This window comes from Adiantum capillus-veneris, chromosome 17, assembly GCF_014529385.1.
Source record: "Adiantum capillus-veneris isolate H3 chromosome 17, ASM1452938v2, whole genome shotgun sequence".
Classification (NCBI taxonomy): domain Eukaryota; kingdom Viridiplantae; phylum Streptophyta; class Polypodiopsida; order Polypodiales; family Pteridaceae; genus Adiantum; species Adiantum capillus-veneris.
Window position 1 is genome coordinate 89,713,357 of NC_140947.1, and position 19,153 is coordinate 89,732,509.

Here is a 19,153-nt window from a genome sequence, read left to right on the forward strand (position 1 = left end):
GAATTTGTGTAGACACTTCATGAAATTTGACCTTGTCAATAGGTGGTATTCTAAGAATATTGTCCATCTTTCGGTCTGAAATACCGGCAGGCGATATTGTTTTGTCATACCTGAACCTGAGAAGGCGAAGTGTGTTGATGTCTCGCGGCATCAATGTTGCCCTAGGGACATGGGTCGAGAGAATGTAGCTGTCTTGGAAAAGCTCTACAAAAAAATCCTCGGCGGCCTCGTGCAAGCACCCCATTGCACTTCGAGACCACCAGAAATTCAGGTTGTGTTGCTTGCAAATCTCGCGAACAACTCTCTGGAATGGCAGTTTAGGTATTGCCAATGAAATGTGCTTTTGGAGCTTACGAAGTTCGAGTAGAACGCTCCTATTCTGCTCGTATCTTCTTCTTCGCATTGTTGCCCGTAACTGCAGCATGGTCTTGCCCGTAACTGCGGCATGGTCTTTCCCGGAATCACCTGCGATGTTCACTGTTGCACTGTAGACGAGCTAGCCTGGCCCTGTGGACCAGACTGGCCAGGATAAACCTTCCTTGCTATTTGCTTTGTGCGGGCCATGACCTGAACGAGGAGAATGCGAGGAAATATGGAAATCTAGATGTGGGTAAAAACGCAGAGTGACTAGAGACACTTCAGAAAAAACGATGAGAAAAAAAGGGGGGGGGGGGGGGGGGGGGATGTTTATATTAGCGGAATAAGTATAATCACATCTTAATCATGAGAAGAGGCGGCTGCATTAATCATGACATTGCGAGGTATGACGGAAAGCGTGCGAGCATAATGATTACGTGCCACGTGGCACATCGCGACAAAAAGCGATATTGGTGGTGCCGAAATTAGTGGCACTGCCTATTCGCGGTGTGGCACGACGAGGAAAGAAGCGCCCCAACGGGTTGCCCTAGCAACAACGGTATGTCGCGGCACAACACAAGGAGGCGGACCTTGATGGTTCCGAATTGCAGTGTTCGCGTTGTGAAAGGACAAAATGTTCTCGCGTCAAAACGCGATAAGTAAGGTCGCGGTTAGTTTGACCACAAGTATCGCGTTGTGGCGCGACAAAAAGGTGTCGCGTCACAAAACGATACGGGGCGTTCTTGAGTACTCTGGATTGGCCGTATCGCGTTATGATGAGACAAGAAGCTGTCATGCCAAAACACGATAGCGGTGCTTTTCTGGAGTGGCGGCACCAGTTTCGCGTTGTGGCGCGACCGTTCCACGACGGCTGACACGTGGCGTAATCATCACGGCGACTGCATGATGCACGGCGGCCACATGATGCACGTCAATAAATGTCATCAATGTCCTCGGGAGTCCTATAAATATGACTTGCTCCCCCATTTTCCCTTTGTTTGGATGTTGTGCTCTCTCGTCTATCTTCGCTTTTGAATTTCCGTTATGGACCATACTAAGACTACCTTAGGTTTAACCAAAAATGGGGTTGAAAGGGTCAAATGGCTTTGTATTCACAATCTGGAAGTGCCATTACACCCCGGCTTCTGAAACTAGAATAACTACTCATTACAAATGACGTTTATAGCCATAATCCACATCATTTCATAACTCGCAAAAGATAAGACTTTGGTACAAAACTTGAGTTATGTTGTGTTGTTGACCCAACGGTCAACACTTGTTTTTAGAACCAGATACAATAATCACGAGGATTCCACTAATTTTGTTTTTAGTATTCAAAGGAGGCAAAAAGGATGACCTAGATGTTCACATCCAAGCTTTTGAGAAATAGGTTGAGCTTAACGATATTGATGAAGATGAATGGGTGGAATACTTTCCCAGACACTCAACAAAGCAACAAGGAAATGGTATTGTCATTACCCAACACATCAAGGCTTTCAGATTGAAATATTCAGACAATAGGAGGGATAAAGACATCTGTGTAAGCTAGACAAGATTAAACAAGGCAAGTTGTCAGTTAGGAGCTATGTAAAGAAAATCAAGGAACTAACCAGACCATTGCAAGAGCCTCCATTAAAGAAAAGAATGAGAGCCTGGTTTCTAAATGCATTCAGAAGTAAAAAGCTCAAGGAACAGGAGGTTCTAGAACCAACCAAAAATTTTAATGATCTCGTGCAAAGGGCACTCAAGCTAGAGCTGAAGATTGCACTTGAGTCTAAACCCCAGAATGTGAGCAAAGCTTTTAGTGCTTAAAGATTGCAATCAACACGATGCCAATCCTTCGCCAACCAAACTAGGATGTGATTTTCCATGTGCATGTTGATGCATTTGGAATGGCTATGCGGGCATACTGGCTCAGCTTGATGGGAAGACATACTACCCAATCTACTTCGCCAGTTGCAGATTTAGCCTTGTTGAACAAGGTTACTTGACCAGCTAGAAAGAAGCAATGGAATGGTGTTCAATGCTACAAATTTTAGGCATTATCTACTGGGAACGTTGTTTCATTTCTATGTGGACCATCAGGCACTTCTCTTTCTAATTAACAAAGTGATCATTCAGGGAATGCTCATTAGATGGATGATATTTCTAATGGAGTTTGAATTCAAAATCTTCAACAAACCAGGAAAAACACACTATGGTGCTGATTTTCTTTCCAGAAGCATAGAAGGTCACTCTAAAGCATCACTAAAAGATGAACCAGTAGATGTTGAACTTTTCCATAATAGATGATGGATTGGATCTAGAACGGCAAGATGTCTATAATTTTTCCTTAAAATAAGGGGATTTTTAGAGAACAGGAAAAAGGCACTAATCATAAAAAGTCTAAAGTTTATATATTCTTGTATGAGAGCATCATATACATATATGGATGTCCAATCAAGGTTGCCTCAAATTTGGGAACACACTTCATCAATGAAACCATTCAAATACTGAATGAGATCTTTTTAGTTAAGCACCAAAAATCTATGCCTTATTATCCCAGGGGCAATGGTTAGGTAGAAGTAGCAATAAAACCATCAAGTCCATTCTCACAAAAATAGCTCAGAAGGAATCAGACCATTGGGATGCCAAACTTTAGATAGCACTATGTGCTTATTGCACTGCCTATAAGGTTACTACTGGCATGACACCTTTCAAAATTTGAAGATATCTTGGTCTAAACCCTATGGGGTTGATTGGGTATAGACCAATGGCATGATAAAACTCAAAGACTTATCCGGATTACTGTTACGAGAGGCTTACAATGGGGCCAAGATCAAACTATATTATGCAAGATCAGAGAAAATCCTAGTGGAACAAGTACCAAAAATGCATCTAGAATCAGAAGATGCACCTTTGGACTTATTCCATGTCAGACAAGTGGAGACACAACAGTGGTTAGAACCAATTAGTTGTACAACATCAACTTCAATTTAGACTCAACAACTGGCAAAGACAACACAGTCTCACCCTTTCAGCAGTCATAGGCAACACTAAGTCCATATTCAGACATGCAATTAACCGGCCAAGCCAATTCTGATTCAGAGGAAAAAGACAATAAGTACAACTCCATATAATTGTCATCAAAGGGAAAGAAATGCCATCATCATAAGGGAATCTTTTCAATAATAACAATCAAAAGCAGCCAATGTATGAATAACATGTCACAAATGACGCACACAAATCCAAGGCAAGAAAGGAGTGCAGCATTCATGGTGTGTGTGTGTGTGTGTGTGTGTGTGTGTGTGTGTGTGTGTGTGTGTGTGTGTGTGTGTGTGTGTGTGTGTGTGTGTGTGTGTGTGTGTGTGCACGTGTGTGTGTGTGTGTGTGTGTGTGTGTGTGTGTGTGTGTGTGTGTGTGTGTGTGTGTGTGTGTGTGTGTGTGTGTGTGTGTGTGTGTGTGTGTGTGTGTGTGTGTAACAATGAGACGAGTGTGAACTTCCTCACTTTACTCACGTAGAAACCTGTGCGACTTGCACCATATCCTCCAGAGCTTACTCCTTCACCTTTAACAACTTCACAGCTGCCGTAGAAAACCCCGTCACCCCTCTCACAATGACTCCTCCAACAGTCACTACTCCTCTATCGAACACGCCTCGCTATTCCTTTTTTGAATTGCCTACTTCTACAAGTGAGTATACTTTCTCTACACATGAAGAAAATGTCGGAGCAGATGAAGCATACCGTTGAACAAATGTCTACAAAAAACGAATCTCTGTTGGCATCAATTGCTAAAGCAGTGGGTGTTGTGGCACATAGTAAAATAGGCAAACATGTGTTCCAAGCGAAAGACAAAAATTGCTCAAGCTATGGCATTTAGAGGTAGTAGTTGAAGCCACCAAGCTTCCTTATGATGCAGACGTCACCCAACAGGTTCTCAATACCTTTAATGCAGATAAAGGAATAGCACAGGTGAATGGTGTATCATTGGAAATTGCCACAAGAGAGTTGGCTCATGCTCTCAAGTTACCAAATGCAAGAAAACCTGTACAAGCCACTGTTGATGAAGTTAGTATATATCTGAATGAAGATGCACATGCTAGAAAAAAGAGGGATTTTGGAGCACCAGGCATCCCAATAGTAGCAGAACTGCACACCAGTGTGTAGATTTATTGCTAAGGCAATCAGTCTAAAAAACAACCCAACATACATTTTTGAAAAGCTTTTTGCCATGTTTTTAGCAAGGATTCTTAACCCAGAGGCTAGCATCAATATCAGCCAGTTTCTCTACACCAATGTCATGCAGTAGATTGCCAAGGCCAAATCTCAAAATCTATTCAAGGCCTGTCATGTATGGCAATTTATTTACTAGGCACACTCTTTCCCAATTCACTCCAATGTTCAGACTGCTTGGAATAAAGTCATGGGTTAGCAGCAACACAAGATAACTTTATCATCAACTTTTGAAGATACAAGAAACAAAGAAACAGGTAAAGGGAAGGGAAAGAACACTACCAAAATACTAGCTCCCAATATAGATACAAGTTCAGCGTGGCTAAGAAGTCAAAAATCTCAACTTTGCTGAAATTTTTTTAGGCATGTACATAGAAACCAACCAGTACATCTACCCCTCTAGCAGACACTGCCAAAAAGAAAATCAGTGCACCTGCAAATCCCAAGGAAGCAGTTGGTATGGAAAAAACCAGGAATCGGGCAGCACTACAAAGCAAGCTCAAGACACAGACCAGACACAACGGCCCTTAGTCAAACTGGATAGATTACAACAGCTCCAACAGAAACTTCTAAAGGGGCAGTTGGTAATGAAAAAGCTAGATAGAGCTCTACTACCTTATGCATTTCCTAGAATTTGGCACAAGAACAAATAACTTTCTTGAAAGCTTCCCATTCAGTTTCTAATGGTGCCTCATATTGAATATTTGTCATCCGTAAGTTTTGCTCAACCATTTCAATATACATTGGTGCCCGTTTGAAATCCATACAAAGAGATAACTTCTTTTCCCTTTGGTTGAGATTTTCATGCTTTAAAAATAAAGGTATTTCTAATGATATAAAAAAAAAACACTACCTACATAGTGCAAGGACACTTCAAAGAAAAGAACGCTAAAGGAAAAATAAAGGAGAAGAGAAACAAGAATGTACCAATGTGAAGTCGACCACCTCTTTATATGGACACAAAAACTCTTTTGAATTTCCACCTTCATGAGTTTTTCATTTCCTAAACTCACCCTTCAACTATGCACTTAAGATGGCTTTTTAATTTTTCAAAATTGGAGAGACCTAATCATGCTTAGTTTTATCTCCACCATTAAGATCAATATATAAGGTCCAATGGTCTGATTGCAGGGTCCATTGACCAAGCGTAAAACATCATGGCTTTGGAGAGTAGCATATAGTCAATCACACTATCCCCATTGTGTTTTTTACAAGTAAATCCATTGGTTCCACTCCATAAAGCTACACCATTGGCAATGATCATACCCGTGATATTGCACATGTGTGAAAGTAACTTTCCATAGTGATCCAGCTCTTTCTCATCCATTGAAGTACAATCATATAAGGAGCATATAAGTGGACCTCCTCCAACACCCTTGAAATATAGGGCATATCAAATTGTTATCATGTTGTAATTTTTTTTGCTAGCATTCATATCCCCAAAGACAATAACATCACCTTTTCTTTTAAAATAAGCAATGTCCTCTTCTAAATCAACAAATGGCAGATTTCTATTCATGCAAGCATAGAAGGGGAAAATCCTGATGAGAAATGTAGCAACCGACTACAAAAATGGGTGCTCTTTGTGGTGTCATAATTTTCAACCATACATAACATTTTTCCTTGTCATCTTTCACAATTGATACACAATCTTCCAACCCTTTCTTAATCATACATGCTACCACTCATTGCCCTCTTCATTGCTCCTGATTCTTTGACCACATCAATGAATGTACATTGTACTTTTCCAACCCGTTAATCCTTTGTGTATCATGCTCCCTAGTTTCAACAAGAAGTACAAGATTGGCTTTGCTTGTTGGTTCATCTATGCCAATCCCCACATTCCATGGGTATCCATTGCAATACCAAAAGCATACTTTTAATTGTGACTCAGCCTCATAGGCTACACGTTCATATTTGCTCAAGGAACTTTCCTTCTCCTTGGGCATGTTTTTTTCATGAGAGATCTCCTTGTTTTTCTTATTTCTATCCTCATAAGCCTTGCAATGCACATTTTGTTGCTTAATAGTGAGATCTTCACATACAAAACATTTTGTATCCCTCAAATAAATCCAACTATTATGAAGGATAATCTTTTGTTTGAACTCATCATGGTACATATAATTGGCCATTCTCAAAAGTGAGGAGCTCCTTGCTTACCCATTGTACGTGCTCTATAAACCATAAATCTTGACATGTCAAAGTCAGTTTTGAGGAAATCTTTGATAAAAATGGCAAGAGAAGGAGGTGTCTTTAATTGGGAATTCCACAAATAACAATGTTCTTGGAGTGTTGCTTCTGTTCCTTCAACTCTTCTATATCCACATCCCCTCAACATTCTTTGTTTGGGCCATAGCATACATGAGAGAGGAATCAGGAACCACGTTGCTACCAATAAATCAATTGAAGACTTGTTTGTGCATACATTTTTCATGTCGCATACATCACAACTCATGTCGTCAAATTTCTCATTTTTCGACACATGGTCATACTGCACTTTGCTCATATGCTCCTTCAAAGCATTCAGGTCCACAAGAGAGCGTTTATATTCTTTGACGTCTTCTTCAAGTTGCATCAAACGTGTTGTTTGCATCTCAAGTTTCCTCTTGAGATGCTCATTCTCAACAACAAGAACCCTTAGAGAGGCCTTTAGCATGCCATTCTCCATTGCAAGTGCCCATAAGTCTTCACCTTGCTTGTTTACGGTCTCTTGCAACCATACCAAATATGCCATAATCATGGTTTTCGATGTCGTTGGTGGAGTGGTTGTGTTGCTATCTCATACTAAGGTCTCTTGCAACCATACCAAATATGCCATAATCATGGTTTTCGATGTCGTTGGTGGAGTGGTCGTGTTGCTTACTAAGGAGATTTTGGATCATTTTTTACAATGGTTATGGACTTTGCTTGTTTACGGTCTCTTGCAAACATACCAAATATTCCATAATCATGGTTTTCGATGTCGTTGGTGGAGTGATTGTGTTGCTATCTCCATAAATAAGGAGATTTTGGATCATTTTTTACAATGGTTATGGACTTTGTTGAAGAAGAAGCACCCTTGCAAGTGCCATAGGACATTGTATGTAGATTAAGAGATGAGAGTCAAATTCCCCATAGTTGTTCACTTCAAAAATGCTGCCTACAAAAATGAAAGGAAGAGAGAAGATTTTTCCCAAATGAAAAGAGAGATAAGGGTACACACACACACACACACACACACACACACACACACACACACACACACAGAAAGAGAGAGAGAGAGAGCAGCATTAACATCATGGGCTTCATTCAGACGACGACGGTGGAAGATAACGACATCTATGTATGTTTCTAGGAGGAACAAAGGTGATTTTTTTTTGGGGGGGGGCTTCATTGTTCACACAAGTACCAGGGACATACCACCTACTATTACTTGCATGTGGAGCAAACCCATTGGCTGTGTGCCATGTAGAAGTTGGCTTGGGGGGAGGGGGGTTGTTAGTGTTGGAAGAGTCGATAGGGATGGAAGAGAAAGAGGTATTTTCTTCCTTGACGTGGCATTGCAAGAATGTTGATGGAGGGAATGCCCATTGAGCAGGCGACTGGACTAGAAACTTTCAGAGACAGTAACTATAGAGCAGTTACTATGGTAACCGAAACAGTGCACAGTCAGTCAAAGTCCAGTCAGGTGTCTATAAATAGGGGCCACTACATCATTTTGAGGGACTTGACCCTTAAGAGTTAACTCTACACGATTCTTGAGTCCTAATCCCTTGTCTCTTGTATTACTGATCTGAACTAACTCTAACAACCAACCTAGAATAGTTGAGTAAAAGTATCCAACCCTTTCCACCATACTACTTGGTTGGACAATATGAATTTCCCTTTTAGGTAATTTTTGTCTACCTATCTTTAGAGATCTTTAAACCATTGGCCAAAGATTATAGAGTGTTTTCTCAAGAAGACCTCCAAAGATTATAGAGTGTTTTCTCAAGACATTTATTTATTTTTGGCTTGGCATCCTTGGCTTTTTCCCCACAACCTTACTTGTTTCCAAGCCACTTCATTGCCATTTCTCTTAGTTTATATCGGTGTGCCATTTCTAACAAAAAATGATCTTCTCACCAATAGGTAAATAGGCTTGTAAGTCTCTCGCAGTGTGTCACTGGGTAGAGTGACCTCTTTCCCTTGACACTTACATTGAGATTTTACTTGGTTGCCATTTATTGACCACAATTTTTCATACTCATGTTTTTGTAAATGTATGTAACAAACCTCCCTTACTTTCTTCTCTTCTTACTCTTCCTCCCTTAAGGACACTATCTATTCTCAAATACAAATTCATTTTCACGTGTAGCACCTCTTGGACTTCACTTCCTGCCTCTATGCTAGAGCTGAGCACAAAAATGTATACAAAGTACTCTCAGATAAAATCATGCATCCCACACCATATGGTTTCATACAAGGTCACTTTGTTGACAGTCTTTTAAGATTATTCATCTTTTCATTGAGACAAGTATCTTAATCTCTAAACATGCTTGGTAACATCCATGTGCGAAAATATCTTTTTTTTCTTTGGTCATTTATATTGATCATTGAGACTAGTATCTGAATCGCTAAACATGCTTGGTAGCATTCATGTGTGATAGTATCTTTTTTTTCTTTTGTCATTTAACTGACGTAGGCATAGATAAGTCTGACAATATAAGATGCCTCCATCATTTGAGTGTTCAAAAACAACAAACCAATTGGGGACTAACTCAAATGGATGACCATCCAGAAGTCTCTTACATGGGGATTTACCTAGGGATAAAAGTGGCCATGCACAAACCACTTGACTAAATTCCTAAATCCCCTTAAGTAGCGATGCAAAATTTCTTTCTGGAGCTCTGCATATACATTGTGCTCTATTCACCTGTCCGTGCATACCATAGGTGCTCCATGGTTCTGATGTTATAGATGACATGAGAGAGAGAGAGAGAGAGAGAGAGAGAGAGAGAGAGAGAGAGAGAGAGAGAGAGACAGAGAGAGAGAGAGAGATGTGCATAGGCACATGCACATCCACACGTGCGTGTGCACACATCTTGAATTGGAGTTTTTTCTCTTGTAAAGAAATTTAGAGATTATTACGGATGTTTTCTTAGAGATAAACTTTGATCTGAGCTCTCTATAAGATCCTCATGCTTCTCTTTATGGTATGCTTATTTAAGGAAGATTCATTTCAAACATAGTTTTGTGTTACCGTTTGGAGAGATATTTCTATATTGCATGGATGCAATTGTTTGTGAGTCTTGATGGGTTTGTCTTCTTCTAGTAGTAGAAGGTTATTGTCTACTCTTCATGGAAATTCAAGAGACTCTCATGAGGAATTTCATTCCCTCCCTTGAAGCGACCCCCATAAATCCAAGGAGCTTTCTCTTTTATTTTGTGAGCTTCTTGGTCGGAAGGAGCTTGATTTGGACCTACAAGAGCAATCAAATGGAGCCTACATAATTGGTTGCAAGTTAACGTTTGCTCCTTTTTGGAGATTCAAGGAACTCTCAAGAGGAATTGCATCCCCTCCTTAACAGAGAATCCCTTTAAATCCAAGGAGATTTGATTTGTGTAAGCTTCTTGGCTAACAATCAATGGAGCCTGCAAAAATGTTTGGAAGTTTGTTGCAATTGGTTAGCAAAGTAGTCCATTGGAGATTCTCCCCATGTGCTTCTTGCAATTTGTGCACAAAATAGCCAATTGCGTGTACTTTCCATTCAAGAGCTTTATGTCATTAATTTTAGCCTCTAGCCAAATCATATTATTTTTCATGCTATTACAATGTTTAGAATTCTTCCGATTCAAGAAAAAGTACATTGGATACCCATACCCATGGCAAACATTACACTAGTCAATTAGACTAGAAAGGTAGGCATAGTAGTATCATTACTAGTTTCACCTCCCTCAAAGACACATCAAAGTTCAACATACCGAAATGTTGATTTGCCTCAATAGGGTGTATCACAGAATCACCAATTCCCATGGTGTCGGGCAAGCCCCAAGATACTTAGTTTCCTTATTCCGGTTAGGTATCATTGATGGTGCTTCTTTACGTTGATCCATCCTCAAAAAATAGGAGAAAACCATCTTGCTTTGATAAAAATGCGCTCTCTTTAATCTCTTTTAGCAAGTAAAGATGGTCACAAGTTGCTCGACCATAGCTAGATATCATTCAATGAAAAAAACATGAAAATGTGTGTGTGTGTGTGTGTGTGTGTGTGTGTGTGTGTGTGTGTGTGTGTGTGTGTGTGTGTGTGTGTGTGTGTGTGAAAGAGAGAGAGAGAGGGGGGCGGGGACGAAATGATAAGATTTTATGGACCCTTACCCCCTCCCCCAAAATCTCGAAAATGAATGTTCTTAAAGAAGCATGCTTATCCAATTGCATGTTTGTGAAGAATCATTAGAGACAATGTAGCTTATGAAGTCTTAGTATTCCATAATATAAACCTCATCTACCAAGCACAACCTCCTATAAACAAGGCAACCATTATGATTTTCCATCCCGCTATGGCTAGAGATTGAGATTTCTGTAGAGGAGAAGCCTAAACTTCAACTACCACGATGATTAAGGTGGTATTTACATGTAGAAGCAACACATTAGAAAAGAGAGATATTTAAATTCATCATAAGCACTTTACGCCTCTTATGTAATCACTAAGCAAAGACGGGGTGAATGGAGCTTGCCCAAAATCATGCAAGGATCCTTTCTAACGACCTATTTTTAGGCAAGTGGGTGCATGATATATGCACTCTCTTTTGTTGCTTTTTGGCAAAGCGGCTAGTCAACCCAAAATGTAACAAAAATGAGTGTGCATGCAGGAATATTCTCCATCGTTTCTACTACTTTGCTGCAAAGTTCTCCCCACACGGTGCTCATCAACATTAACCCTTTCATGGTCGTTCCCCTCGTCTAAGAGTAAATTGTGCTTGGCTATTAACTTCATTGCTCCTGATAAAGCATCACATTGTGTTTTTTTTTCTCTATCATCAAGAGAGACAATCATGTCTTAAGGTTGATACTTTCATTATAATCACTCTTTTGACATAACTATTGATTTAAATAACTATGAGAATTTTTAGAATTGGGCAAAGGAACAAGCTCCCATGTATTGTTTGCATACAGTAATTGCATCTCAGATTGGAAAATGTAGTCCTAATTGACTTAGGTTTATGGATCTAGATGTGCAAGTTATGGCACCCAAGCATCCTACAACTCCTTACGCACTAAAAAATAAGGAGATACCAGGTTCAAAATATGAACGTTTCAAAAAAAACATTATGGTCCAGGTACATTGTTTGTAAATATGACCTACATAGATACAACAATTTGGTCTATGTTCTTCAACAATCAATCACGGTCACAACTAAATTTAATAGTAAAAAAAACAAAGAGCTTACTTAGCCAATGACACTCATTGAACCTTGAAATACCATCTTGTTAACATATCAAGGTGTTAAGGTCCATGTCCTAGTAAAGGACACTTCACAAGCTCCTTTGAAAGCATTCATTGTGAATGATTGGCAACTTAAACGACCTAATGATGCTATACAAGTTTAACGAGTTGTTACTAACATGGGTAAATGTAGTATGTACACACACACACACACATTTTTTTCCCAAGAAAAAGTCTTCTAAAATAAACATCTCAAGGGCATAAAATGTACAAAAGCTGATCATCACAGAGTTGTGATACCACAAAATGCCCATAAATATACAATGAGTGACCAAGACTATTTGTTGGTTTTCAAGGAAATTCTCTGACATCTCCTAACATATACATCCATCGGTTGCATCTTCATCGAAGGCACATCATAATTGCATGAATGTTACAAAGACAAAATTGCCCCCAAACAATTAAATACTATTCACTATGGGTGAGCTTTCATGCAAATTAAGGCAAACAAATACATAGTACTGTTTGGTCTTACTGTCAATTGTATGCCATTCCAATTTCAACAACAAAAATGCAAAAAGAACAATGACCAACTTTCAAAGTCCATCAACTGTTCTCTTGTTTGAGCTTCCTTAGCAGTCGTGACTTGTTATTTAATTTGTAGTACAAGTGCATGCTGAGCACCAGAGGCTTTTTAACACGATAACTGGGTCTCTGTATTGCCACGAGTGCAAGTGGCAATCAGTTAATCATACATGTGAGTTAAGGAGCTCCTTCGGAGATGCGGCCATTCCCATCACAAGTCATTATGCACATCCTAATTTCTCTCAAATTCCCTTGTAAAGAAGCTGAAATTTAGGCACTCTCTCAGGTGGAATTGGAGAAGAAACAATCATTTTCCCTTTCATTGCTCCTCTAAAAATTGTCTGAAAACAAAGCAAAATAAGACCATAGATGCAGTTCAGAATTGGAGTGCAATCTCTCTCTCTCTCTCTCTCTCTCTCTCTCTCTCTCTCTCATTGTGGTCTCATAATGTCAGGTGCAGCAGAATCAAAATGGTGACAAGTTCTAGACTTTACACTTCACAAATCTTTACTTCTTCCTTGCTTGAATGTGTGCTACTTGGCACGAATGATGGTTCCTGAGAGAGAGAGAGAGAGAGAGAGAGAGAGACCCCGTGGGGTCCCAACCAACCCTATCAAGGGCCTCCCACACCGTTGCCAATGTGATTTTTGCTTTTGATTGAGTAAATGGAATGTACACACATAAAATACCTCAAACGCAGACTCTACTGACTCGAATGGGGAATGTCACCACAGTAACTCTTCAAACTGAAGTACCTCCGGGGCTGATTTGATGCACCTTTGGATTCCTTGCAAATGGCCACCAAGGGGTGGATCTAGCGCTGAATTGCGCTCCCAATGTGACAGGAATGAAGGGCTGATGGCTGGCTGTGAAAACGCAGATCTGGCTGCAAAAACGCAACCAATCTCACGCATTAAGCGGGGCTGAAACGCAGCTGATGATGCAGCAAATGATGGACAACGATGGGAGCACTCCATGCGTTTAGAGTGTTCAAAAAAGCGCCCTCCCGAGAAAACAATGTCGAATTGTTGGTGGATGAAAGCAAGAGCTTTGTGGGTGTCTTTGTAGCGCGAAAAAGGTGTCAAATTGAAGTGCTTGCCCACCCTCTTTGAAATCCTTGGTCCTCCCACCCTTCTGTTCAAGATGGTCAAACTGACTCAATCTGTAACCTCGTCTCTACTTTTTCCAAACATTGACTCATCCCATTCAAAATTGTCTGAGGACGATGTATCCTCGTCAAAACTATCAAAATAATTTCGGTGGTTCCAAGATCCTTTTGAGGATCTGCTCTTCTTGGATCCTTTGTCCCGACCATTCTTGCTCTTCCGAGTCTTTCTGTGCTTCCGATGCTTTTCGTCCTCCTCGTTGGAGTCGGAGGAAGAGGAACTCTCAAAGTTGTCTCAAGACGAAGATGAACTGGGGTCATCCTCAAAGCGGACACACTTCTTGGATCTGCTAACTGTTTCAAAGGTGGATTTCTAACCTAAGTAACTTAAAAGTGCTCTAAAGTGCGTGGAAAGTCACTGTTAACTTGGGATTTTTTCCGTGGAGACTTCTACTGTGGTTATGTTGCCGAAATCAGGTTAGAGTAGGGGAATTTCAGCCTGATAAAAGTGGGACAACTTGTAGAAGTTTACAGGTTTTTCTCAAGAGTAATAAGAATAAAGAAAAACCGAAAGGGGCGCTAGTCTTTGGAGCCAACATGGTGTCACTGTCTGCTTGGGAGCACTCTAGATGCCAAGCCGTGGTTTGTTTTCATACTTTTGTCAAACAATGTACACTTCTATTGCACTGAATCCTTACGTACATGTGAAGTGCTAGCTCTATCATCACCCCTCTTTTGAGCACATGTTAAGTCCTTTGACCCTTGCTCTACTGAAGTGACCTGAGTTGGGGGCTTCAAGGTAATATTGCAATACATTTGGTGACTGTACATGCCATAGATGATTTAGTGTGGTAAGCACCCTTTTATCATTGCATGCATCCGCAAGAAAAACTGTCAAATATGTGCACAAATGACTTAATTAGACCTTTATACTTTTGTTGAACGATGTACACTTCTATTGCATTGAAACCCTTGTTGGATGCCAATTTTACCATACATGGGGTTTGGCGTCATACCTTGCATACCCCCAAAGACTGGTTTTGGCATATATTGTTGGTTTCCAAGCGCATAACCAGCCATGATCTGAAACACTTAATCCACCCCCGAAATACCCAGGATATACCGTGGGTGGTGGAAAAATCTGATGCACAGCGTGGAAATTGGTTCCGTGTCCATTAAAACTAACATTTGGACTCCGAAAGATGGCTAGCTGAACTGGTAAAGCTTGTGGAACTGGCATCCTAACCACCCGTTCGAGGATAAAAGGAATTTGCCTTGGAGCCCAATTGACTCCGCAACATGCGAGTGCTCCCTGCCCTACTAGGACACATAAGGGACCAGACTTGAGCTTCAACAAGCTCTCCTGCATGAGAAAGTTGCCTTGTCTGCTATGACATTGGTGGCGCTTGGAGATATTCCATAAACCTAGGATTTTGCACCAACCCAGAAAACACATTCACAACAGCAAGCAACTGTGTCCTGAACGCATCCTCATTCAATTGCCTAGTCATAAACCCTCAAACTTGTGGAGCATTCACATCAACAAAAGGTACAGACAATGGTGGCTGTGAACTCTCGCCAACCTCGAACATTGTAGGAACTTTTTGTCTGTCCTATGAAGAGGAACCCTCTTACCTGGTGTCATTCGTCCTGTCAGCCATAGTGTAATTCTAAGTTCCTGGGCTTTGTGTCATCGCCAAAACCCAACCAAGGCTCACTTCTTAAGGAAAAAGTGATTCTGTCCCGGTGACGAAACCATGAAACTGGCCCGTATGGCGGTAGACTTTAGCTTTCACCCGATCTTTACTTTGAACTTTACGACACAAAGGAACTTCACGAATCAATTCTATACATGTTTCATAATCTTTCTTGAGGATACATGTGATGATAACAGGGTGCTAAGAACACTAAATCATCTATGGCATGCAATCGAGGACATTTGCGATTTTAAGAGGGGGATATTATATATGTCACAAGATTGTGACAACCACTATATATATTTGTTGGTTTCTTTCCCTTGATTTTTATTTAATTTTGGGACGCTCTTGTTGAAATCACAAATGCCCAGACATTGCATGGCTAGTGTGAAACGGCCATTCGCCGAGAGTTTCACCCATAGCCAAGAAGGGTAGGTCGCCACGAGATGGTCGGGCCAATCGATACTGAAATCCGAGAAGTAAAAGGTTGGCTAGGCTCAATTCAAAGTCATTTAGGCCCCTCGCCAAGACTTTATAAGTTGGTGGGTACTAGGAAATTAAATGAAAAGGAGTCAAATGGACACTTGGCAGTAGGGGAGCTGCATGCAAGCCAACACACACCTTCCAGAGGCCTTATCCAAGAGGGTACGGCGGCATCAAAATTGTGCTACACAGTGTGGGTGAGTAGTGGGTGCCAGTGATGACAGCTTTAATTAAAAACTTGCCCTTCTCCCTTGTCTCATGTAGCGCGATGATTTGCTCTCTCTCTCTCTCTCTCTCTCTCTCTCTCTCTCTCTCTCTCTCTCTCTCTCTCTCTCTCTCTCTCTCTCTCTCTCTCCTTCCTTTGCACATATGGTAATGCCCCACTAGTTGGGCTTCTCAGATGACCATGCACACTTCTGGGGGTTTTAAGCGCGTTTGCTAAGGCAAGAGCCTTATGTACAGGAACCGGATTAGCTAATTGCTAATCCCCTTCAAGTATGCACAGTGCCAACACGATGGAATGCGAAAACGAACTCGTCCGATTTACAGGGGAGCTGTCCCATTGCGTGCGGGAGCTTCTGAGACGCGTAGACGTGCTTGCTCCGCTCAAAATGATGCGAAACAGAAAATTACAGCCTGCTGTGTTTTTTTTGCAGGTTTAGGGTTTCGCAAACGGCAAGGTAATGCGAGGGGAGCCTGGGGAAAGCCTCGGGTGCTTGTACAGGACAATTTAGAGAGATTTCCCACGAAGAATCTCGTCTGATTCAAAGGGCAAGTGACCCTACAAGTTGGGGAGCTCAAGGGCTACTCACAAAAGTGTTCGGCACATGAATCAGAGCGCAAAACAGAGAATTACAGCATGCTGTAATTTTTTGAAGGTTTAGGGTTTTGGCCAATTTTGATGCCTACAGGTCCCAGGATCTTAGGGGAAGCTAGAAAATCACCGAACAGGCGTTTTGGCGCAAATTGGAAGCCAAAAATAGAGTTTTCAGCGTGCTGTAATTTCTCGCCAAGTTTTGTAAAGTGCGTGGAAAGTCATTGTTTACTTGGGATTTTGTCCGTGGAGACTTCTACTGTGGTTATGCTGCCGAAATTGGGTTAGAGTAGGGGAATTTCAGCCCGATAAAAGTGCGACAACTTGTAGAAGTTTACAGGTTTTTCTCAAGTGTAATAAGTATAAAGAAATACCGAAAGGGGTGCCAGTCTTTGGGGCCAACACGGTGTCGCTGTCTGCTTGGGAGAACTCTAGATGCCAAGCCGTGGTTTGTTTTGAACTTTGAACTGTAATTCCAGTCTCGCAGACTTATTCGTGAAGTTTTTTATGTCGTAAAGTTCAAGTGAAGATCAGGTGAAAGCTAAAGTCTACCGCCCTACAGCCGGTTTCACTCTCTCTCTCTCTCTCAAAACCTCTCTCTCTCTCTCTCTGACATCAGGGTTTCAGACGCATGGCTTCACCATGGACAGGCTGCCCCCTTTCCAGTACTCTCTTCAGGCACCTTCTATGTCTCTTACACGGGTGGAGATTACTAGACTCATTCGTTAGAACCTGATCCAGCTGGATACCGGGAGGACATGGATAGAGCCGCCACAGGAGTTGGGCACGAAGATGGCTTTCTATAGAGAGCATCTTCTCCACTTCACAAGAGATGGGTTTGTGATTCGACCCAACTATATGGACACACATGTCTCATGGTTTGCGGTGAGCCATTGGTCATATACGCACATCCTCACTTTATTTGGAGATTGAGACTGGTAGATTCAGAGGGATACCAACAAACAGCAGGATATGCCGCTTATGCCAGCTAGAGCCAGAGACAGAGCTACTGTAACAAACTTGGACACCCCAAGTCAAGATTCTACCGTGACACAACAAAGGTTCACTTCAAAACAGTTCACAATGATGACATGACCCGGCGTAGTTTCCTGCCCCAAGGTATTGGCCCCAAAGACTGGCGCCCCTATATGTATTTCTTTTTATATTAATCTGTGTTCAAAGTACAAGGGAGTAGGCAAGATCTCACTCTCAGACTCTGCGTCCAGATGCTTGGAGAAGTGAGGCCTTGCCCACTTATTTATAAGTACAAGGGATGCCCAAAAGCAGAGCCCCAAAAGCATTTAACTCAAAAGCAATTGTCCCAAATGCTGCCAGCAAATTCAGCCAGCACAACTTACAAAAATCCGTAAGGAATGCTACGTCAGCGAATCAACGGAAATTGCGGAGCTCTGTACGACCTGCCACGTAAGCTATCGGCACGTGTTTTACGAGATCTACTGCCACGTCAACAGTGTGTGTACAGGGGGCCTGCTGCCACGTCACCAGTTTGTGACATACCCCCCTCTTGAAAGAATTGTAATCGCCCTCGATTACGCCGACAAAACAGACAGAGGCCATAAACTGTCTTAGCAGACACTGACTGTTAGTACCGACGCACTAGGCACAACACATCTAGCACATGTACCAATCAACAGTTACATCATCCGATATCAATGACATCACATGACAAATCACATTCAAATTCATTCCAAATCTAGAACCACGATTAATCGGCAACGTATTTAGTAATCGCATCTAGATCCAGTCGAAACCTCACAAATGCCCGATTAACTAATCGATATTGCAATCATGCCTATAGAGATTTATGAGACCGAAATACTACACTCATTTCGTCTTTCAGTTCCTACACTCAAACAAGTCAAGCACAAATCAATCATTATCATTTTTTGGGAATTCCAGTTCATAAAGTCATACAGCAGAATACTCTCAGCCCAGCAGTATCCCTGAAACCCAAAGGCACATCAATGACTCTATATCAAAAATCAGGGTAATCTGTTGACAAAGGAGCGGAGTGACTCCCCTCTTGTGCAAGCCCGTTGCACTAGATTCACCCATGCTGAAATCGGGGTTCTATCAAAGTAGACTATGCTAAACCGAATGCTTCAAGGTAAAGTTCCGCAATCTGAGGAGTATCTGCTAGGTCCTCCTCCTCCATCCACTTCGCATCCAATGCAGGATAGTTCTTGAATTTAACCAAGATCCACCTAATCACTTTACCTTTAATCTTTCTATCTTTATGTGTCAATATCTGTTCTGGAACGAGTATCTCCTTGATTTCCTCCACTTCGGGTTGCTCATTTGGCTCCCCATCATCGGACACATCGCCTTAAACGCTTCAAGAGACTCACATGAAAAGCATTGTCAATTCTCCAAGTATCGGGCAACTTCATTTATCTTTTCTTTTATCTGGAAAGGTCCATAGTATCTCATGCTAAGCTTTGGAAAAAGCCGCTCCTTTCCGTTTTTCTTTC

General features: G+C 41.4%; 2 protein-coding genes across 2 annotated transcripts in view; one reads left to right on the top strand and one right to left on the bottom strand.

Annotated features, from left to right (window-relative positions):
• Positions 1–4,505, top strand: part of LOC147437679 (uncharacterized) — a 66,239-nt gene extending 61,734 nt beyond the window's left edge. Inside the window, exon 2 of the mRNA XM_086486591.1 lies at positions 4,258–4,505. Within this exon, the coding sequence (XP_086342717.1) occupies positions 4,258–4,505 (248 nt within the window). The remainder of the gene's footprint in view (positions 1–4,257) is intronic.
• Positions 4,506–12,424: 7,919 nt separating this feature from the next.
• Positions 12,425–19,153, bottom strand: part of LOC147437680 (mRNA splicing factor, thioredoxin-like U5 snRNP) — a 33,424-nt gene continuing 26,695 nt past the window's right edge. The window contains exon 4 of the mRNA XM_086487177.1: positions 12,425–12,903. Within this exon, the coding sequence (XP_086343303.1) occupies positions 12,805–12,903 (99 nt within the window). The 3' untranslated portion in view covers positions 12,425–12,804. The remainder of the gene's footprint in view (positions 12,904–19,153) is intronic.